Consider the following 19,706-nt stretch of genomic DNA (forward strand, 5'->3'; position numbering starts at 1 on the left):
TACCAGTGTAAAAACTCCTTCCAACAATGGAGATCACTTCTATCCCAGGGATTTCTCTGAGGCAAACAAAATTAAATGACCTGCTCATGTTTACAAGGCTAGTAAATGTTTGAAGTAAGATTGGAAGTCAGATTTTTCTAATACTTTACCTGCTAGCTCTCACATTCTTACAGACACATATATAATTAATCAACAAACATTTATTAAGCACCTACTATGTGCCAAGCACTGTCCCAGATGCTAGTGATACAAAAAAGGGGCAAAAAATTGGTCCCTGCCCACATGAAAGACCCAATTATATTGTTTAAATATATGTGTGTCTAATTTTGCACCCAAAATAATCACACATATATTTAAGCAAAACCAATAGTAATACTGCAGCCCTGCATTTCTAGAATGTATATTTGTATATACATTATATACATGTGTGTATATATACAAACACACACACATATTATATACATGTGTCCCCCACTGGGCCTTTATGGAGCATGGTTTCAGATATGGAAACAGAAAGATTTGATCAAGAGAATGGTCACTGTGTGAGGAAGATGAGACAAATTCAGCTCTCCCAGCCCATTTGCACACCCTCTTACATCCCATATGTCGTGGACATTTTCACACAGATTGCAACATCCCTGCGGGTGCACACCCAGGAACAACATGAAACTCCCCAGCGCTCCGACCCGAGCCCAGCCTCCCCTCCCATTAGCCCACCTCTCCAGCTGCTGCAGGGAAGTCTTCATGGACTTAACCTGCTGGAAGTGACAGGACATGTCTGTGGCCAGCACCATCTCAATGACGAGGGATCGAAGCTCTCTGTGCAACAAGACAGACAGGTTTCAGAACCTGGGAGGCTGGGGGAGAAGGATGGGGGAGAAGGGCTGGGAAACGGAGTCAGAAGAAGGGACAGATCATTTGACCTTGATGGAGAGCTCTTTCTTCAAGCCCTGGACTGAGGTTAAAAATAAGGGCAGAGGAGGGAAAAGGGAAAAGGGGGGGTCTGCATTAAGCATTTCCAAGAGGGAGGAGGAGTGGTCACCCACACAAACTCATCCTTGGTGAGATTGATAAAGATGTTCATCTCATCGTCCTGCATCATTCGGAAGACGGAGCTAATGTGGTGATTCTCCAGCACTGAGCGGTCGTTGTACAGGATAGCACATTCTGACCTAGGTGCCAAAGGTCATCCGCATCAGCCCCCTGATCTAGGAGGTAGTGCTCCCCAAGCCTTTTCCCTCCCTGGCTCTCCCTCCCTCAGCCACACCCCGCTGGCCCCTCACTTGGTCTGGATGTGGAAGCTATTGGTGGTGCCTGTGTGCTCATAGTCATGGATGGCGGCAGCAAAGATGATGGCCAGGACCTCAATCTCGGACAGGCAGTGCTGAAGGGAGAGGAGAAAACGGGGAAGAGAAATCAGGTCTTGGGGACCCTGGGAAGAGCGACATAACCTTCAGGCTACCTTCTACAACATCACTTCTTCCAGACCCTCAGGCAAAACTCTCAACCACCTTGATTTCCTTCTGGAAGATCCACTTTTATGTTAAGGAAGAGCATGACAGCTAATATTGTTTGCATTTTACACCGGAGGACCCAAAAGTTTTAATGCAATTTTGTTTCAGAAATTTGCCACTAAATCTTTTGGAACATCCTGGATGGGCTTTAAGATTTGCAAAGTGCTTTATTGAACTCTGTCCTCACAACAATCTATCTAAAGGTAGATGCCATTATTACCTCTATTTTACAGATGAAGAAACTGAGGTTAACAGAATTAAGTGCTCTGCTCCTACCCAGGAGTCAAACAGCAAGTTTTTCAAGCGGGTCTCATATCTTCCTGGTGCCCAAGTTAATTATATCACCTCACTGAGACTTTCTGAGGCTTCAGCTCCCCTGAAAAGGTCAAGATCTCCTGATCCCAATATATCCCCTCATCCCAACTCCATTCAGTCTGAGACAGTTCTCCAGGGAACTCACTAAGTTAAGGAACGAATTAGAAACGAAATACACACGGGAAGATCACACTGCTTTCTATGTCTGATTTCCCCTGGGGGCTGTGTCGTAGGGGATACCTACCACCATCCCAGTGCGGAGGAGGAAGCAGTGGACCGTTTGAGTGACATCAGCTGCGTGAATCTGATTATGGTAGGGATTCTTGTACTTCCCATACCCCACCTCCAGGGCATCCAGGAACGTCATTAAGAACACAGTGGGAAGCTGCAGCAGGAAGGTTGCAAGTTAGACTCAATGAAGAGCTGTCTAAGAAACTGGCGGCTGAAGGAAGGGAAGAGTAATGTCCTCTTCCCAGGATGAGGGAAGGTTAAAAACCCAGCATTCAATTATGGAAGAACTTTTATCGGTTATAATAGAAGGAAGGACATCATGACCTTGGCAAAGGTTTTTTTTCACCTAAGAGAACTACAATGTTTTCCCTACCCCTCCAGCAATAGCAGGTGCTTTATTCAGCTGTTCCTAGTCCTGTCCTTGTTTCTGTTCCTGTGTACATACCCCATTATACTGACTGCTTCTGAAGAATAAAGATTTGTGGGTTCCTCCCATCCTGGGCAAGGTAGATTTTGAAGATTCCACAAACTTGGATGAAAGAACATCTTTATTTTCACTATCTTTGGGGGTTTTGTGATTCTCTGTATCTTTGGCATTTTATTTTGTGCATTTAAAAATTATCTCTTGAAAAAGTTAGATTTCACCTATGGGGTCCACCATCCATGACACCCAAAAAAGCTTTAAAATCCCTGCTCTAGATCCCAGCTTTTTACTGTGGGTCATAACATATATGGAGTCACATAACTGAATGTGGGAGGGGTTACAAAATTATAATTTATTATCAGTAGATGTTTCCTTTGTATGCTTTTTTTAATATCCATATAAATTTCTATGCCATAAAAATTTCTAAGGCAAAAAGGGGTCAGGAGTGGAAAAAGTTTAAGGAGCCTTGTTCTAGATGATCCCCATCATCTGAGGAGGATCTAAAGTAGAGGTGAACTGAGGAGCTGTCAACCTGGATTTAGGAAGACTATTTGGAGGACTGTGGATGGGTGGATGAGTAATAAAGGGAAAATAAAAGCCTTAGACCTACTCCTCCTGCCATTCAGTCTTCCAGACCCCATAGCCAAACCCCTCCAAGCCCTGGAGGGCTGTGCCCCAAATACTGAGAATTCAAAAGAACCGTTTCCATGGCAACTACCCAATGGTTTTTAACGTTGCCATGGTGTCTCTTGGGGTGGGAAGGTGGGGAATAAGAGAAAGAAGAACCAGAGAGAGGCCAGGTGGCTCAAAGAAGGAACAAAGATAGGGAAAGAAGGTTCAGACCAAAGTTTCCATAGAAGTCCAAAAGAATGTTATTCAGGAAAAAAAAAAAAAAAAAAACAGAAAAGAGTCCTGGAATCTAAATGCTAGAGATTTAGACAGAGTCCAAAAATTCTTTTGTTTTTAACCTGGAAATTTCAAGACACCACAGTTCCTGAAGAGCTAGAAACAGAATTTAGCTGGACTTGGTTTCTGGTTTTGTGTCGATTAGAGGCGGAGAGGGATTCTACCAAATTATAACTACCTCACATTTCTATTGTACATTAGAGTTTACAAAGCTGTTTCTTCACAACAATTCTGAAGCATTATTATCATCCCCGTTCTTTGGATGAGGAAAACTGAGGCTTTAAGAGGTTATCATGACTTGCCCAAGTCTGGCACATGACTGCCAAAGGAGAAAATCAGGACTAAAATGCAAGACATCTTCCAAGTGTCATGCTCTACCTGACACTCTTGCTTCTGGGGACAGGGGGAGGGGGATTTGGAGGAAAGGTCCCAAGACTGGGACAGGAGGGATGAAGGTCAACTATCAAGAGGAAGTTTTTGTTCTGCAAGACTGGTCACAGTCAGCTTTTATGACCACAGAAAGCTATGGACAGAATAAAGGGATTAGGCTTTAAAGGAAGAGCTTAAATCCTGGACACATACTCCCTGGCCCTGCTACTAGGCAGATATGGTTAAGAATTCAAAAAGGAGACACATTCTAATCACTTTCTCTTCCTCTCCCCTTCTCCCCCCTCTCTCTTTCTGTCTCTCTATGTGTCTTTCCCTTTCTCTATCTCCCTCTGTCTCTATCTCTTTTTGTTTCTCTTCCTGTCTCTATCACACACACACACACACACACATACACACACACACACACACACACACACACACACACACACACACACACAATCTATCCCTATAAAAGCAGAATTTAACTAACCCTCTCAGAAGGATTAGATGGACTCCACCTAATTCCCTTCTCCAACCAAACTCCTACTCTGGCTGCACGCAAACACAGCAACCTCTCCAGCTGCTAACATCAACCCTCTTAGACTCCAAGTTTACCAAACAATCTCCATAGCAATAGCTCCGCCTCTGAATCTCAGAGATGGCCTTCTTCCTCTCTCCTCCCCTACACACATTTTTCCTGCCTTTCTAAATGACTTTTCCATGAGGATGAAATTCTTCCTGCCCAGATTCCCAAGAGATGCTCCCTCCACTGGGACCTAAAAGAGGAAAGGTTTTAACCCTTGAACACATCTCCTTTGGCCCAGCTGCTAAACAGACTTGGCTCTAGCTCTTTCCTCTGCACATCCTCAACTCAGCTTACTCTTCATGAAAGTTTCTTGGACAGAGACCAGAGCTTTAAAATTACTAGATGTTTTTCCTCTTTTTTTTAAACTCAAGAGAGGGGTCTCTTGGAGAACATCTGGAGATGGTCCCAGATGGCAATATCTAGCATCTGCCTTCAACCAAGTCTAGGGGAAACCTGGAAAAGAAGTTTAGGAGGCTCTAGGGGATAGGGGGAAGGGAAGAAGCTATTAAGAAATAGGATGGCAACCTAAAAATTCAACCTAGAGAAAAGAAGGTGAAGGTGAAGACAAAGCCCGGGACAGATTCTGAAAGGGGAATCTCAAGAGGAAGGGGCCCCCTCTTTTCCATTACCAGAGAAAGCAAAACAACACAGAAGGGACTGAATAAAATAGCAGATGACAAGAATATTAGTAGTCAGAGGCCTCTTCCTCCTGGTCCCGGTTGAATGAGGATATCAAGAAAATCTCCTGTCCTGGAGATCTTTTAATATTGAAAGAAAAAGAGAGTATAGACAGATAGATAGAGACATAAACACAGACATAGAAACAGAGACGCAGAGAGAAGGGGGGAGAGAGAGAGAGAGGAAGAGAGAGAGAGAGAGAGAGAGAGAGAGAGAGAGAGAGAGAGAGAGAGAGAGAGAGAGAGAAGGAGAGTGAGGGAGAGAGAAAAAGAGACAGACAGAGACAGAGAGAGACAAAGAGACAAAGAGAGAGACTTCTGACCTTGAAGCGGCTGATAAGATTGTGTCGAGTCAGCAGTTCAAAGACAATGGTCCTCAGGGCATGGTCTTCTGCCACCCGGTTCAGGGCAAAGACATCAAAGCACCAATGGTCCAGGGTCTGTGTGAAGACCATAGATTAGGCAACCATCCCAGGGGAGCAACCCAGAAATAAGAGGGATATTGGGAATGGCTTCCCAATGGACAGAGAAGGGAAGGAAAAAAAAATTAAAGCCAAGCATCTCCTTCCTTGACCATCTCTGAGGACAGAGGAGACATGGAAGCAGGTCTCCATGGAGGAGTGCAACCTCCTTGGAAAGGAAGGATGGTGGGAAACATAGAGAAGGTATACCAGGAAATAGGGGAATTCCTCTAAAAAAAACAGGTCAGTTGATACAAACTTTGATCCCCTCCCGTCCTTCCCAATGCTTTCAGCTCCTACCAGCTTCCTAAAGCATCACCTTAAGACAGTTGATAACGGCATTGGAGTAGGTGGGACCCACAGAGGTGTAGGTTCTCCGGAACATCCTAGGGGAAGGAGAGGAAAAGGTGTGATGGGGAATACGTGAGGGGGGAACATTTTAGGAAGTGGAGAGTATGAGAGTTTATCATGAGAAGAAGAATGATATGAGAGGTTGATGGCAAAGTGTCATATGAAAAGAAGTATTGAAAAGAATAATTAAGGGGATGTTGATATAAGGAGTAGGGTAAGTAATGAGAGGTCTGTGAAGTGCATATAAAGATATGAAAATGAGTTTGAGGGGGAATATAGATATAGCTATCTATACATATATACCCATATAAATGTTTTTGTTATTCATTCATGGCAGTTGTGTTCAATTCTTCATGACCCCATGACCCCATGACTTCAGAACTCCAGTTTTCTTGGCAAAGTTATACTAGAGTTATTTGCTGTTTTTTTTTTCCCAGCTCATTTTACAGATGAAAAAACTTAGACAACCAGCGTTAAATGACTTGCCCACAGTCACCCAGGTAATAAGTGAAGCCAAATTTGAATTTAGGAAGATGAATTTTCCTGATTCCAGGCCTGGAGAGCTATCACTGTACCACCTAACTGATTACATGTCCACAGACACAGACACACACAGACAGACACACACACCTATGTGTGGATAAGGATATGAGGATAAGGGTACAGGGGAATAAAGAGGCAGGTAGGCTGAGAGAATTAGGTTTAGAAAGAACAAAAGATCTAGAGAGGCCAGAATGGATGATAAAGAAGGTGGAAGAGATGTAAGATTGAAGAATCAATGGGGCTAAGAGAAGAAGGAATATGGGAAGGGGTTGTAAAGAGGGAACCTCACCGCTCCACAAATATCCCAGCCTGCACAGCATGGACAATGCTTCGGAATTTTGGCTTCTCCTCTGCTCGTCTGCCCTTGGCTCGAGCCTGTTGGGTGAAGGTAGATGCCAGCCAGTCCCTAACCTCTGAGGGCACTGCATCTGAACGCAGCTCCTGTAACTCATCTTCAGTGTCCAGTATTTGTCTAAAATACAGGATAATAAGGAAAGAATAAACAAGAAAGATCAGCATAATCCTTACTACCACCTTGATCCTACTACCTCCATGGGAATGCTAAAAAGCATAAATTAGGAGTCTTACTGGAGTTTTCTCATCTTGTTCCATCTCTAGCTCTGTTAATATGTGTCTCTAGCTATATCTTCCTGTTTGAGTTTGAGAGAGAGACAGAGAGAGGCACAGAGACAGAGACAAAGAAAAAAAAAGAGACAGAGAGACAGAGAGAGACACAGAGACAGACACAGAGAGAGAGGAAGGGGGAGGGAAAGAGAGGGGAGAGAAAGAGAGAAAAACAGAGGAAGATAGAAAGCTATATAGACAGATAGAGACAATGGAGAAACAGAGAGAAGAGACAGAGTCAGAGTGAGGCATGGAGAGAGACAGAAAGAGACAGAGACCGAGAGGAGAGACAGAGTGGCAGAATGAGAGAAAGACAGAGACAGAAACAGATATGGAGAGACAGAGATAAAGGAAGAGGGAAGGAGGGGAAAAAGGGAAAGACAAACAGATAAACAAACACAGAAACAGAGAGAGAAAGTGAGACCAAGAGACAGAGACAGAGATAGAAGGAAAGAAAGTCTCTGCATTTCCCTCCCATTCTGATGTATCTCCATCTGTTTTTCCTTCTTTTTGTCTTCCTGTATCCCTATCTCTCCCTGTTCTCGGATTGGTACCTACCTGTATCTCTGGCCTTTATCTCTCAATGATCTCTAACTGCCTTTCTATCTTTATCTCCTTTTCCTCTGCTCTCTGTCTGTGTCCAACCTCCTGTACCTGCCTCTTGATTCTATTGCTCCCCATCTTTGTTCCCTCCCTAAGATACTCTCACCGTGTTTCATCAATGTAGACAGCCTCCAACAGTGAAGCTGTATATTCCAGGTTCTTCTTCAGCTCCTCAACATTCACTTCCCCATTCTCCAGCTGCTTGACCATGTAGCGCAGCCTGCAGGAAGGAAGAAAGAAGGAAGAAGGGAGCACAAACCTCAGAAATTGTCCCACCCGTGGTCACTGCTAAGCATGTGGTTTATCCAGGGTTAAGGTTAAATCCCAAAATGGCTCCCGCAGGCCTCCAATCTACTTCTGGGCTACTCGCCCTCATCTCCTTTCACTGAAAATATGCCCACAAGTTCACACAAATAAGAACCTTTGCAAAATGGGATCCCTCAAAAGACCTCGTTCATTTACATCAGTTTTCCCACACAATAACCCTATAAGGTAGTCAATGAAAATATTACTATTATCCCCATTTTACAGATAAGAAAACTGAGCTCAGAAAGTTTGAGTGGCTAGGGCAAGATCACACTAGAAAGAGGTACAATTAGAATCAAGGTTTTCATACACACAGTCCAGCAAGGTGTAGTGCTTTTTTCCAGTACTTTGTAGTACATTCTTTTCTGAACAATAAATACCCTGGTTCTAGTATTGATTTTGACACTTTGTGACCTTGAGCTGGTCACTCCTGAACCTCAGTTTCCTCTCTTGTAAAATGCAGGGATCAGGTTAGATGATCTTCAAGGTTGCTTCCAGCTCTGATCCTGCTTCACTAATCTCACTGCATCCCCAAAACAAAAAAACAAAACAACATTCCTTCAGGATTATATAATAACCACTCACATCTCTATGATACTTTGTGGCTTACAAAGAACTTCCCTCACAACCACACTGGGAAGCAGACAGTGCAGTACGATAAACTTCATTCTGATCTACTTAGCACAATGCCTGACACATCGTGCTTAAATGTTTGTACCTGACTGATCTTTCAATGACTTGTCCAGGGTCATACAGCCAGCAGGTGTCAAAAGAAATTCTGGATCCAGGAGATCATTATATACTTCAACAACAATACAATATGATGATCAATTCTGATGGAAGTGGCCATCTCCAACAATGAGATGAACCAAATCAGTTCTAATTGTTCAACAATGAACTGAATCAGCTACACCCAGCGGAAAAACTTTGGGAGATGACTAAAAACCATTACATAGAATTCCCAATCCTTCTATTTTTGTCATCCTGCATTTTTTATTTCCTTCACAGGCTAATAGAACACTATTTCAAAATCCGATTCTTTTTATACAGCAAAATAACTGTATGGACAGGTATACATATATCGTATATTTTAACATATTCAACATGTATTGGTCAACCTGCCATCTGGGGGAGGGGGAGGTGGGGAAGGAGGAGAAAATTTGGAACAAAAGGTTTTGCAATTGTCAATGCTGAAAAATGACCCATGCATATATCTTGTAAATAAAAAAGCTATAGCTTAATTATAATTTTAAAAAAAAGAAAGGAATTCTGGATCCCAAGACCTCAGAATCTAAGATCTGTCAGTACATTTTCCAGCATACCTCCCAGCCCCATTTGTTGATTTGGATATTAAAAAACAGAGTAGTCTAAAGGTATTAGAGAGGCAGCTTGATCCAGTGGGAAGACAAGCTGACCTCAGAGTTGGGAAAGATCTGAAATGAAATCTGCCTCCTAACTATATAACCATGGATACTTAAAGCTGTGAATATTAAATTGAAATCATGTTAGCTTCTCAGAACCTCAGTTTTCTCGTCTGTATAGATGAGAGATAAAATGGAGGTAATACTTGTTACTCTTACCTAAATTCAGTTTTCAGGAGGTTATCCTCCTGAGATAATCATGTACTTCGTAAACTTACTTGGATTTAAAAACCTGTTTTTTTGACCCTGCAAAAAGTTCTTTATAGACATCAGTTATTATTATTATTATTATTATTATTATTATTTCTAATTTTACATTAGGCATTCCCACTTGTAAATTCTGTAATAAAAAACCTGAGGGTTTTTCCTACACGCAATAATAATCCTTGCATTTGGAAAAAATGTGGGGCACAAGGATTTGCAAGTCACTGTAGTCCTGTCCCAAGCCCTAAGACATTTAGAGCCCAGACACACACTCACACTCTCTCTTTCTCTCTCTCTCTTTCTCTCTCTCTCTCTCTCTCTCTCTCTCTCTCTCTCTCTCTCTCTCTCTCTTTCTCTCTCTTCCTCTCTTCCTCCCTGTCTTTGTCTCTCTGTTTCTCTGTCTCCTCTCTCCTGCCAAAGAGACCTCATCAGCTAAGATTCCAGTATTCATCAACCAGCCAAAGAGCATCCTAAACCTTGCCTACTGTCTGTGTCACAGCGAGTGTCCATTTGGGTTGAGTTACTGCAGCCATCCCCCTGTCTCGACATCTGTCATTTTTCCCCAAAGCATAAGTGCCAGCACACACATACACACACACTCCATTTTGAGTTTATACATATTTAAATGTTCCTGTGTGTACATTGCAGGGTAATGGTAGAGTACTTGTTCTATTGGGACATAAAAAGTACAATCTCCTCACATCCAAACATCATTGCTGAGATCTTGCCCCACTGAGGGATCTACTTTGACATTTAACCTCAATCTTTACTATATTGTATAGAGTGGGAGGGGAGGAAATGGAAGAAATCCTTTTTGGTTTGGTTCATAAGAGAGCTTAAAGAGGTAAACTTTCTTCAGTCTCTCTCCCAACCCAATACCAGATTCTGGGGTGAGGTGAGGGACTGAGGGATCATCTCCATCAGACACGCATCCTTTCCCACTGAGCGGGGAGGGGAGAGATTGAAGTCCAAATAACTTCATGAGTCAGGGGAGGAAGAGAATGAGTCAGGGAAGGAAACTAAAATTCCTTTAGGAAGTTGGGGGAAGGGCGATAGAAAGAACAATGGTATTTCTGATCAGAAACCCCTCTAAAATCCTGGGATCCCAGTCTTTTAAGAAACCCTGTTCCAGAAAGCTCCCAAATCTCCCTACTAGGCACCCCCCACACACAACTAGCATTTCTGGAATGAAGAGAGAGGGTTGATAAGAGATAAAAAGACAAAGAGCATTCCCACTACCTCTGCTCTTGGAAGGGAGTGATCCTGAAATCTTACCTCCATTTTTATCTTAAGAGAAAAGATGGGCAGCCAAATAGTGAAGTGGATAGTACATTGGCCCTGGAGTCAGGAGGACCTGAGTTCTAATCCCTGCCTCAGACACTTAATACTTACTAGCTGTGTGACTCTGGGCAAGTCACTTAACCCCACTTGTGTCACAAAAGAAAAAAAAAAAAGGGAAAAGGAAGACCATGTGTCTTGGAGACTTGAAACTCATTCTTCGTCCCCTATTCAAGCTTCTTACACATAAACACTTATAGTGAGGAAGAAGTAATGACCCACTTGACTATGTGGGGAGATCCATAGGAAAAAAGGCAATTCTCTGGAGTTCATTCAGGAGAGTATGAAGTAATAAGGAAATAATGTTCCTTTCTAGATGACTAGAATTAAGGTTCTCTTTCCTTCCTTTTCTATCTGTTCCTTTGCCAGGCACCCAACCCATCATGGGATACATACACTAGATAGGATCCATAAGAGATCTTAAAGAGGCAAATTTTCTTCAATCTTTGAAAGGGGGTACTATATGGCATATATACATACACATATACGTGTGTGTGTGTGTGTATATATATATGTGTGTGTGTATATATATATATGTATACACACACACACACACACACACACACACACACACACACACACACTCCATGTCCTAATGTTATCAGAATCCTCCACTTCCTTAGCCCCATACTTCATCCCTTCAAGCTCCTACTGAAGGTCAGTGCCCTTGGTGTTCTGTGATACAAAACCAATGTCTTTGGTGACTGTCTATGTGCTTTTTTTTTTTTTAAGAGCAGCTAAGTGACACAAAGGATAGAGTGCTAGGATTAGAAGTATGAAGACTTAACTTCATGAGTTCAAATCCAGCCGCAGACATTTACTAACTGGATGACCTTGGATAAGTCATTTAACTTTACTGCTTGCCTCAGTTTCCTCATCTGTAAAATGAGATGGAAAAGGAACTGGCAAATCACTCCAGTATCTTTGACAGGTCAGAAAGAGTCAGACACAAATGAATGGCAACAATGCTTTTTTGGAATAAACATCCATCTATTGATGTCCAAAGAACTCGAGTCTAACCATGTCTATTTGTGTATATTTCTCCTCCCCTCTCAATGCCAACAGCCTCTCTCACTTTCCATCTCAAACAAGGTGACCTCAAGTCCTAAACCAATAAGGGTAAGAGTCAGGAAGATACCTGCAGGGTGCCTAAAGGCAGAATAGATAACAGCAAACACAGAACACTCCATAGGAGCTTAAAAGCTGGACTTCTTATGAGAATAGTTCATTAGATGATCTGTGCTATAGTGAAAAGAATGCTAGATTGAAGTTCTAGGTTCAAATTCCAACTTTTGCTACTTACTCAAGTCAACAAGAAGCATTTTCTATCTGAGTTGCTTCAGACAAAACACCTCATTTGTAAAATGACTCCAATCCTACTACACAACTCTGGAATGATTAGGGCTTGAACTGCATCTGTACTTATTCCTTCCACATCATGGAGGTTAGGAGCACAATGCCCCTTCAATCTGGAAAATCCACATAAAAATTTTTGGCTCTCCCTTCACACTAGAGAAGTTGGAATTATTATGATATTAAAAGATAAAATGTTTTGATATTATACAATATTATATGTATATTTTATGTATTTTTGAGTTTCTAAACCTTTTCTATGTCATTTGCTGGCCTTTGTATATGTTGTCTGCAGCTTCTGCAAAACTCTCAAAAAAAATTCCCATTTAATACCTTATGCTGACACAGAATATATCATAACTGTTATAGGGAGAGTCACAATGTAGAGGGGATAAATGTAGTTCTAGCTAGAGCTGGGTTAAGCAGGTGTACAGATGTAGCAACATTATAAATTGATCTCCCTCATCCTGAATTTTTAGAAATCATCCTCCTTTTGCTATTGGTCCATGTTCCCTGATCCCATTGCCCCAGCAGCCATGTGACAACTGCCATAGGAGACTCTTTGTATGAAAACTCTATGTAAACCCAGGCCCCCAGTGGCTCTGAGCCTTCCACTGGAACATATATCCCACTCTGCATCCACAATACCACTCGGCATGCTGCCCGATAAAATAGTAGAGGTAAGGGAGACCACATGTGACTCTATCCCTGACTGCATCTGTCCATTTTCTCCCATGCTGCTCTTGGCTGTAAGCATTAATAAAACATTGTAAGCCATTCCAGTCTTGCTTTGTACCATTCATCCAGACTCTGCCTTGAATTTGTATGATTTATAGAATCTTTAAGATCTCCACCAACTTTAAGGAAGTTAAAATCTTTCTGGCAATTGCCTCTGAAGTCCTATTCGATTTTTCCAGCCAAGAAGCAATGAGCAAAACCGAACCCAGGAGAGGAGATCATTCTATCCTAGGGCAAGATGGCTGGCAGGAAGTATTATTGGCCAGGAGGTCACCTCAAACACAGCTTCTTCCTTTACCCTACAACTGAAACCCCACAGTTTCTAGAGAAAGACTTCAAAGGAAGATGAGACTGAGGACTGATCTTGAATTCTCTCCACCTTTTGGTTCCTCTCTTTAATCTCAGTCCTGATCCTGCCCAGAAGCTCTTGTCTGTCTTGACTCTTGCTGAAATTTCAACATAACACAATCCAGATGCACAGAAAGAAAAAGAGCATGGGATAGAGGAAGGGTGGGGGTGGGGAAGTGACTGAAAGAAGGACATAAAGGAGGTTGGGAAGATTCTGATCTAAACATGGTCCTTCCAAAGTCATCTCATCCATTCTCCTGCCTGGTACAAATTTGCAATCTGTTCTCTTCTTCCTAAATGCTTCTAAGGAAGAAGTGTTCACTTCCCCATCCCCCAGAGTTTTTACTTCACTATGTTCTTGATCAAGAAAACTTTCCCGAAACTTACACTTCACCACACCTGTTACCATTTCAACCCATTCTCTTTGGTACAATGTTCAAAGAAAATTAGTTTCCCTTTCTCTATTGAAGAACAGACCCAGAGAATCTTAAAAAACCCACTAATTTAGTTCTCCCTGGGTTCTTTTCAGGACCAACTTTCCCTCCCTCTGATCCCTTTCCCTCCCCCAGATTCCTTTTCCCTCTCCTCTCTCTTTCTTCATCCCCAGCTACTCCCTCCACTCTGTCCCTCTCTTCCATTGTTATCCATCACCTCTGCCCAGTACAATCCCCAGCCCTTCCCTCCTGCCATAGTTCTATCATCTCCAGCAGAGCTTGGTCTCTCCTCATATCACTGAATGCCCAGATGAGTTTGAGAAAGAGGTATAGAGCTAGCTGAATTGAGAGTAAGGAGACCTGGGTTCAAAGTCCAGTTGTAACACAAACTAGGACATAACTTTGGACAAAATTCATCTCAGTCTTCCCATCTGTGAAAAATAAGAATACTTCACATTTATATGAGATCTTTGAATCAAGATCATACAGCTAATAAGCATTAGAACAGAGATGGAAATCCAGATCTCTCCTAACTCCTAATCTAGAGCCCCAACTCAGTCACTAAAGTTGCTTCTAACTCAATAATTCTGTAAGACTATAAAGAGGCTCAATCAACAAGCATATCTGAAAAGCTTACTTACTCTTCTGTACCAGGCACTCTGCTGAACCTGGGAATTAAATAAAAGCTCAAGAGCTCCCCTACTCTTGAGGAACTTATAAAAGGTCAGACAATGTTTATAGGTTTAGATGAGAGATACAAGAGACAAGGAATCTTTTAAAAAGAAGGTACTAGCAGGTGGAGGAGACCAGGAATATTTAAGAATTTTATGCAGAAGATGGCGGCTAAGCTGAGTCTTAAATGAGAATCTTGAGGTTCTAGGAGGTAGATGTGTGAAGGGAAAACATTCCAGGTGTGAGAATGAACATTGTAAAAATAATAATAAACAATTAGCTCACATAATAGTTTTATGATTTGCAAAGTACTTTATAAATATTATCTCATTTTATTCTTACAAAATCACCTTGGAAGATAGATATTCCCATTTTAGAGATGAAATTATCCCCAACAGAGATTGGAATGCCTTGCCTGGAGTAAATATGATAAATATCTGAGGTAAGGTAGATAGGTGGCACAGTGCCAGACCTGGAGTAAGCAAAATTGGAATTCAAATCCAACACATTAGACACATTAGCTGTGTGATCCTGGGCAAGTCACTTAACCATTTGCCTCAGTTTTCTCATTTGTAAAATGAGCTAGAGAAGGCACTGGCAAACCACTAATCTTTGCAAAGAAAACCCCAAAAAGGGTTACAAAGAGTCAGATATGATTGAAAATGAATAAATGAAAATCTCAGGTAGGATTTAAATTCAAGTCTCCCTCATTCCAAGTCCAGCGATAAAATGTGGGGATGATAAAGGATCTAATTAATTAATCAAATTAAAAGTATTAAGTGCTTACTATGTGCCTGGTATTATGCTTGACCCTGGGGACACTAGAACAAAGAATGAAACAAATCCATTTACTTATGGATGTGGAAATTGAAGCCTACAGTGGTTACATCACTTGTCTAAAGTAATAAATAATAAAACTGGAATTTGAACCGAAGGCATACATGTGATTTAAAAGTGTCCACTTCAGGGAGTTAACTGGAAAAGAACTCTTTTCTGGTGAAATAGACCCAAAAGAAGGAAGGACAGAACATAAAGTTCTGAAAATCTTATCCTTTAGAGAATACCACTTTCTCTTTTGGCCATCTTTCCCCCAGCCCCGAGTCCTCCATTTTTCTGAATTCTCTATTGTCTAGATAGACTCTCATAACTTATCCTAGTAGATGATTAATTTTTCTTGTATAGTTGAACAGTTGAATTAAAGTTAAGACCCCTATCATTCGATGGGTCAATGTGGGTAAAGAGAAATTATATAGACATAGGATTGTTTGATGTGGGTCAGGATTGTCTTAGGTTGAGGGAACTTTGGGGTTCCTCTGGAAGAGGAAGAGGTACAAGGGCTATAGATTGGGAAGGATCAGTAAGAAGAAGAGTGAAAGTCTATTGTCAAAGCCACTAAAGTGAGAAGCGGGGGAATGGAAAGACAAAGTGGGGGGAAATTGAGGGGTAGGAAAAACAAAGGCAGGCGTCTGGATAAAATAACTGCCAGATTCTCTATGTGTTTTCCCACAGCTGCTAGAAGCTGTTAGACCTTGGATCTTACCCAAACTACATCATTGTTCTGGTTCACAGGGACCTGAAGCACCCCCAACTATTCTCCTTCCCAGCTCCTACCTGAGGATGGGGCCCTGGAGATGACTCCTCTGCACAGGTGTAGGGGTGGCCATGGAGTCAAATCCCTTCTCCGCAGGGCAAAACACTGCCCCTGGGGTCATCGGACCCACCTGGTTTCCTCTCTGAGTCTCCTACTCAGCAAAGCTTTGCTGAGACGGAGAACTCTGGGGTTGGGAAGAGAAAAAGGCCAGGCTACAAGAGGGTGGGGAGGTGGGGAGTGAGGGCTGTTGAGACAACCCACAGGAACTGGGTGAGAGGCCTGGGATGAGAGGAAAGTTTCACATCTGAATCAGACCAAAAACAAGAAACTGTTCTCAGAGAATCTCAGAAAGGACAAAAATAGCCCAGCCCAGCCCAACTCCAAAGAGAGGGGACTGTTCTTCTTTGGGGAGAAAAGAGAAGAAAGGGGAGGCGGAGGAGGCAGGAATTAGGGAAGAGAATCAGGGAATCTCGCTATAGGGGAAGTGTCACCCGGAATGTCTGCCTGAAGCCAGACCCAGGCATCCTAGCTTCCAGCTGTTAGTGATCAGCGATAGCTCACCAATTCTAACTACTCCTTTACTTGGTTCAAACCCCAATCCTGGAGGGCCATCTGTGGTCAGGGTCCCAGTGCCGGGCTTTGTTAGCAGCCGGAAGGGAGAAGATGAGACTGGCGGGTGAACTTCTCCCGTTCCACCCCAGCTAACACTGGGTGAGGGAGGAGTGAAATTAGCGCTACCAGAGTGATTCCTTCCCCCCTTAATCCAGGGGAGAGGAAGGGCGGGGGGAGAAGATACATTTGGCTACAGTGGCGTTAGTTCGGCCCAGTGTGGAGCCAGGAAGTTTTGCTTCCTAATCCCGAGGTTTACTCAGAGGCTGGAACAAAACAAACTAGCCCCCACCAAAAACTGGAAAGGGAGCGCGGAGGTGGGGGAGGAGCAGAGGTGATGCGGTGGCGGGCAGCGAAAAACGCACAAGCACTGGAGACCCAGGGTGAGCCTGTTTAGCGGAATCTCAGGCTGCTTGCTGATTGGCTAAGGCGTTCAAGCCCCCGCCCATCCCCTGGTAGTCTGTAAGATGACATCATTATTAGGAACCAAGATGTGGCCTCCGATTGGTTTGCCCATGGCATGGGAGGGGCCAGGATAGAGTGGCTGGAGGGAAACTAAGCTAGAAGCAGGGGTGATTTTTAGTATAGAAATTTGAAATGGAGAGAGGGGACGAGTGGTCCCTTCAGCTATCGGGGAAGGACGCAAGGGCAGGGATGCTACAGCAGTGGGTGGAGGATGGAAAGATGCATTTATCTGGTCCTGTGGTAGAACCAGATGGTTATACACTCAGACTTTAGACTGGCGGTAAAAGAGATCAAATTGGGATTTTAGGGAGAATCTTTTTGGTCAACTGGTACAGGAATTCGGCCTTAAATAATTTTTTTTAAAAAAGGGCAATGGGGGGGGGGGCAGCTAGGTGGCGCCAACCCTGAAGTCAGGAGGACCTGAGTTCAAATCTGACCTTAGACACTTAACACGGTCTAGCTGTGTGACCTTGGGCAAGTCACTTAACCCCAAGTGCCTCAGCCAAAAAATAAAATAAAATAATAATTTTTAAAAAAGAAAAGAAAGGGCAAGTAGAAGAGAGCACCAGCGCTAGAGTCAGGAGGCCTGAGTTCAAATGTAGCCTCAGACTTACTATCTGAACAAGACCTTTAATCCCGATTGCCTCGATTAAAATTGCCCCCCCCCCAAAAAAAGAACTTCCTTTCTCTCTCTCTCTCTGCTCAGCCTTTCAGTTTTCTCTATCAATTATAGAAGCATCAACTGTGTTCAGAGTACACCGTGTGACGACCTCAAGGTACTGGATTTGAACTCTGGACCCGAGTTTGAATGTTATGTACCTGTTTGAACAAATCCTAAACACTTGGACATTAATTTTTTCATCTCAACGAAGTGATTGAAATAAAGCTGTTCTCTAAAGACCCATATAACTCTAAATAATAAGAAGCTTTCGTTGGCTCCTTAGTCTGATGTGGAGGCAGGCAGGAAACTCAGCTCAATGAAGAAACATGAGTTTTGGTCTCCAATGGAATAGTATGAAGGACAGAAGGCCCAGCCAGGGGGAGCTCCCAGGGCGAATAGCTCCTTGATCCACTGGTCCTACTACTCCTCTGGCTAGCATATCCCTGCCATTTTTGGAATCAGGCAGGCTTGGGCCCCTCTGATTATACTAGTTATGTGACATTGTCATTCAGTCATTCAGTTCTCCCTCCTTCCCCCAAGTGCTCACTCCTCGGGCAACTCTCTGAGCCTGTATGTTATAGAATCTGACAGATTTATATCTTTGGGAGAAATTCCATAGCAGGAGTTCCCCTTCAGTGATAAAAGCATGAGAACCTGTACTCCCATACACACTTTAAGATGCTACAGTAAGATTTAGACAGTTTGCATACATTCAGGACTTCCCTAGGACTTACCTTTTGCTGTACCAATATGCTTACTTAAGAGGGAAGTAAGAGCCTGGGAAAATAGGAAGTCCTGAGGAAAATAAAACAGCAGCCCTTGGCTCTGGCCTCAACAACATCCTAACCACACAGACCAACCTGGGCAGCTTTCCAGAAATAGCTCCTCCCTCCCTCAGGCCAGCCCCCACCTTCTCCCTTATTTCTTGACCTCCTAAACCACCAAGGAAGGCAGCTTATCTCCAGCCCTCCAGGTGTGAGCTAGCAAAGCCTTGGTCTAAAAGAGACTTAGATCACCCCATTCAACTTTCTACTTAATATGTCCAAATAGTTCCCATAAGATGAGACCATATTATGTCTAATAAAATCCTCCAGAGATGTTGATTCTACCAGTTAGGCCCACTCCTGGCTGGGTAGTGGATAGAGAGGGCTACATGTAGAGTCAGGAAGACCTGATCCTTCCACAATCACTGACTGTGTGAAGCTGGCTTAATTTTCCCATTTGTACAATGCAGAGGTTGAATTGAATGACCTCCCATATGCCTTAACAACTCTAAATCTGTGATTCTAAAACCTGTTGCTGCTGGGAAGTTCCTTCTTATGTCTAGCCTAAATCTACCATGCCGTAATTATCAAATATTGAGCTTTCCTGAAAGTAGTAATCCATACCAAACCAAACACTCTACTGAGACTAAAGTACACAATGACAAGGTAATGCTAATATCTAAATGCTTATGAGACATGTCTCCTTTCATACCTCCCTAAAGTGAGATAATAGTGGCTTAATTCAATTCAATAAAACCTCAAAAAAAAAAAAAAAGGAGGGTCTTCTTATACAGTAGATGCTTAATAATTGTTCACTTGAATCTAGAATAAGAAAAGTTACTAAGTTCTGTTTGTATTGGGGAAAATATTATCTGCCTACAGGTAGGGGTAATCCCAGCTAAGGTTAAATGTACTACCTTTTTTGCAGCCCCTAAAATTGGAGGTGAATTTGGAGTATCTTCCTCATTCCAGCCAGCACCAAAATCCTCCACCTGTGCCCAAGAATAGAGACAGCAAGGGAGCCTAGTGAATAGAGCACCAGACCTAGAATCAAGGAAACTAAATGTGTCTTCAGATACTACCTGTATGATGCTGCTGAGCAAGTCACTTAATTTCTGTCTACCTCAGTATCCCCACTTATAAAATGGAGATAATAGTAAAACCTAACTCCTTGGATAATTAGGATTAAAAAAAAGAT

General features: G+C 42.7%; 1 protein-coding gene across 4 annotated transcripts in view; it reads right to left on the minus strand.

Annotated features, from left to right (window-relative positions):
• PDE1B (phosphodiesterase 1B) overlaps positions 1–19,706 on the minus strand; it is a 37,444-nt gene that overhangs the window by 4,901 nt on the left and 12,837 nt on the right. For 3 of the 4 annotated variants that reach the window (XM_051963441.1, XM_051963440.1, XM_051963439.1), the window contains exons 3-10: positions 7,711–7,824; positions 6,667–6,849; positions 5,803–5,869; positions 5,346–5,462; positions 2,074–2,214; positions 1,284–1,384; positions 1,047–1,172; positions 718–819 (exon numbers count right to left, since the gene is read on the minus strand). In XM_051963441.1, coding sequence (XP_051819401.1) covers positions 718–819; positions 1,047–1,172; positions 1,284–1,384; positions 2,074–2,214; positions 5,346–5,462; positions 5,803–5,869; positions 6,667–6,849; positions 7,711–7,824 — 951 coding nt within the window. Of the gene's footprint in view, positions 1–717; positions 820–1,046; positions 1,173–1,283; positions 1,385–2,073; positions 2,215–5,345; positions 5,463–5,802; positions 5,870–6,666; positions 6,850–7,710; positions 7,825–16,029; positions 16,185–19,706 lie in introns of those variants that run through there. The other variant, XM_051963442.1, reaches the window with a different exon arrangement.

This window comes from Antechinus flavipes, chromosome 5 (assembly GCF_016432865.1).
Source record: "Antechinus flavipes isolate AdamAnt ecotype Samford, QLD, Australia chromosome 5, AdamAnt_v2, whole genome shotgun sequence".
In the NCBI taxonomy this organism is placed as follows: Eukaryota; Metazoa; Chordata; class Mammalia; order Dasyuromorphia; family Dasyuridae; genus Antechinus; species Antechinus flavipes.